This window comes from Solanum stenotomum, chromosome 1 (assembly GCF_019186545.1).
Source record: "Solanum stenotomum isolate F172 chromosome 1, ASM1918654v1, whole genome shotgun sequence".
In the NCBI taxonomy this organism is placed as follows: Eukaryota; Viridiplantae; Streptophyta; class Magnoliopsida; order Solanales; family Solanaceae; genus Solanum; species Solanum stenotomum.
This window is the reverse complement of record NC_064282.1, coordinates 37,938,926-37,942,619: the sequence shown is the minus strand read 5'-3', so window position 1 is coordinate 37,942,619 and position 3,694 is coordinate 37,938,926. Positions and strand designations below refer to the sequence as shown.

Sequence of the window (3,694 nt, the reverse complement as noted above, 5' to 3'; positions counted from 1 at the left end):
AACAAATGGGTTGGGTAAAATACTAGTTTATCCATATTTTACCCATACTTTCATGAGTAAATAGTGTTCTACTTAAGAATTCAACATGGAGAAGATATTTTATTCTTTTTCTAGATGAAATATGTTGAAATGATTCATTTAGTTTTATTATACTATAAAAGTAAAAAAAAAATCCTGTAACTTTTCAATAAAAATAGATTTATGTTTTCCTAGAAAATGTTATCCTGCAAAACAAGTAGATTTTTGACTTATTTTCTCATGTTTGGTTGGTGAGTAAAAAATATTTTTCGAAAAAGATTGTAGTGTTTGGTTTATGAATGAAAATTATTTTGGATAAATATATTTTATTTTTCCTAGAGTAGAATATAATTTTTGAAATTAAAAATATTTTTTAAAAACAATTTAATTTTTTTTCGGGATTGGGAAGGGGGGGGGGGGGGNAAAAAATAAAAATTTGAAGTTGAAAATATTTTTTAAAACCAAACTTAAAATTTTTTTGGGGGGGTGGGGGCTGGTATGGGGTGGGCTGATGGTAGGGATGAACAAATGAAGTTGAAAATATTTTTTAAAAAGAAATTTAAAATTAATTTTTTTGGGGGGTAGGGCAGGGGTTCGAGAGTAGGGGTGAAAAAATGAAATTTTGAAGTTCAAAATATTTTTTAAAAATAAACTTAAATTTTTTTTTGGGGATGGGGGCTGGTAAGGGGTGGGGGGGGGGGTCAAGGGTAGGGGTGAAAATGTTTTCCTTCATAGAAAACAGACCTTAAAACATGCTTAATGCACTTTAAGTGATGTCAATACTAGTACATGATTTGCTTATTTTACACTATTATTTATTATCCAATATAAAATTAAACAAATAAAAAAAATTATAATTATAATTAACAAAAGAAATGTACATTTAAAATAGATATTTTTGGAGAGCCAAAGACTTCACATTTTCAATTATAGAGAAAAATAATTAGTTTTATAGAGAACATAAAAAGGAACAGAAGTTACAATATATTTGGTAATATCATGAATTTTGAGTGAATAAAAGTTAGAAGCTTAACTTATTTAGCTAATCCATATTTTACCCATATTACCCATATTTGACCCATGTAAAAAGTCAATCACCCAATCCATTAAATATGGACGAATTGGGTGGATTACCAAAATATGGGCTCATTTTGCTGGCACTAATCACAGATAACTAAAGATAACCTATGGCTCTAATTAGCTATGTAAGTTCACATATCATCATCAATCTAAATCTAATTAGATAACATATGTAATTCATAAGAGAACTTATGTATTCCTCTTGTAGCAGAAGCGGAAGAATAGCATGATTCGCTCTTGGATTTTATTCGACAATGGTGGTTGTATCAATATGTTAGAACAACCTTCTATACCACAGACTAAACCCTAATTGATTGAGGAGAGAGTAAAGTCCAGAATTTCTATACTTTTTGTGGGGAAACGACGACTTGTACCCCAAAAAGAGAAACTATTTATAAGCAGCTATCCCCATACTTTCATACCTCCTGTTTTTAACTACTAATTCGCATTTACTACTTGATACCATCAATATATATATATATACTCTGATGGTATCAAAAAGGAAGAAGTAGTGTTTCAATGAAAACAATACTCAGTTACTCATTGATATCATTAGAGAGATTATGTTGTCCTGATAAAGAAAAGAAGAAGACTATATAGGGAAAAATTGATCCAAATTAGTATACACGTTTATAGTCTTTCTAAAAAGGTATTTACAAATTATACATTAATTATGTAATGTGGTGATAGTAGTAACAAACCTACTATTTGAAATTAGATACTCCCTTTGTTCATTTTACTTTTTTACTTTTTACTATTTTGAAAATAGATTTTTATTTGTACTTGTTACTTTTAACATACAAAGAAATGAAACTTTTTGTTTTTTTTTCATATTTTACCGTTAATATTTTATGTGTTCCTCAAGTTATTTTTCAATGCCTAATATTAAACGTCAATTAATATAAATATTGTGATAAAATACTCATATTAATAATTATTTAAAAAAAAAAGTGCGAAATCCAGAGTAAACAAGTAATATATTACTTTCAATCTTCCAAAATATAGTTAACTAATTCATCAAGTTTGAGTTGATGAGTAATACAAATTCTAAAATTGTTGAACTACAATACTGTCTCCTTTTCTTGGAATTGGGGTTAAGCTTTCCTTGTAAATTACAGCCTTCAAACTTGTGGGATAACCATGTAAATTAAGATCCCTGATTTCATGAGAGTTAAGATCATAGGCAATCAAATCTCCACTTTTGGTTTGAAGAAGCAATAAATCATTCTTCCATACTGTTAATGGGGTATCAATACTTATAGGTCCAACTGAGCATCTCTTTATCCAAGATTCTCTTTTATTGTACTCTTTCATTATCCATATATCTATCAATACTTTAGCTGGACGATTTGACAATGGATCAGGGTAACGAATATAGGTAAGAGAGTTATTTAAAATGATAAGGCCATCAGTCTTGCCATCAAACCAATGACATGATTCCGGCAATTCCATATTATAAAATTTTTCAGTGCTCATTTCAAAACAAAGAATAATTGTATCGTCTATAGAGGCAAACCAATGAAAGGCATTGTTGTAAAGTATTTCTGAACATGACGTCCAGAACACCAAAGGTACTTGTTGACCATTGAGTTCTCTCCAACAATCAGTGGACAAGTCAAAAATATCAACTTTCATATCTTTATCCATATAATCCTTGTAAACTTCGGATATCCTAACAAATTTGTAATTATTTTGAATGGAATCAAGGCCAAACCCAATACCACTAATGGAACGTCTGAAACGTTTTGGAATACCAAAAGGGCAAGCCGGTATTGATCGGTAATTTCTAGTTGTTGGATTAAACAAGATAGTGGTGAAGGAATCTGTTATAGCAATCAAACCATTGCAAGGACCAATGAGTTGAAGAAAAACACAAGCACTTGTGGTGGTCACATATGGAACCTCAAAATTTGGAGAAACAGGCTTAAAATCGAAAGCATTTTCACTTGATAGGAAAGACAATATATTTTTATAAAGGTCGTGTTCGTCTTCTTGTTTAATGGAATGCTTGAAGAGCATCAATTCATCCTTTGAACAATTGAGATGAAGATGAATGAAAGTGGATGACTTTATGATATTGCAAAACTTTGTACATGTGCATCTGAATCGCAATAAAGACTTCACTGGAAGCATTAGAAATATATATATCGCCACATCTTGGGGCAATTCCTTCATAATTCCATCCATCATCTTTGGTTATGTGCCCTTCCTTTTCTGAATGATGTCTATAACACCTTGTAACATGAGATTTATGTCCCTATTTCATTGGATCCAAAATTTTATTCATTGTACCTTAATCTTCCTAACTAATACTCACTTAATTTGCATTTTTGTGGTTTTTAGAGTTTTGTGGTGTATCATTATTCTTCCACAGAGACTTGTAAGGATCCAAAAACTTATTCCTTGTAAAACTTTATTTATCAATAAAGAGCCAAGATTTTATTATTCCAAATTCAAATCCAATTAATAATTCCTAGTTCTTTGAAATTTTTGTACAGATTAGATTGGGTAATGTCAATATTTTGAATAAATTTCATCTATCAATTTTTATTATCATGAGAATGTTTGGCATTTGACCTGTACACTAAATTAAAAT

At 29.9% G+C, this 3,694-nt stretch overlaps 1 protein-coding gene across 1 annotated transcript; it reads right to left on the bottom strand.

Annotated features, from left to right (window-relative positions):
* Positions 1-2,145: 2,145 nt before the first annotated feature.
* On the bottom strand, positions 2,146-3,347 carry LOC125873493 (F-box protein At3g07870-like). Its single transcript, XM_049554424.1, has one exon. It carries the CDS (start codon positions 3,286-3,288, stop codon positions 2,146-2,148), a length of 1,143 nt encoding a protein of 380 aa, XP_049410381.1. The 5' UTR covers positions 3,289-3,347.
* Between the last annotated feature and the right edge of the window lie 347 nt (positions 3,348-3,694).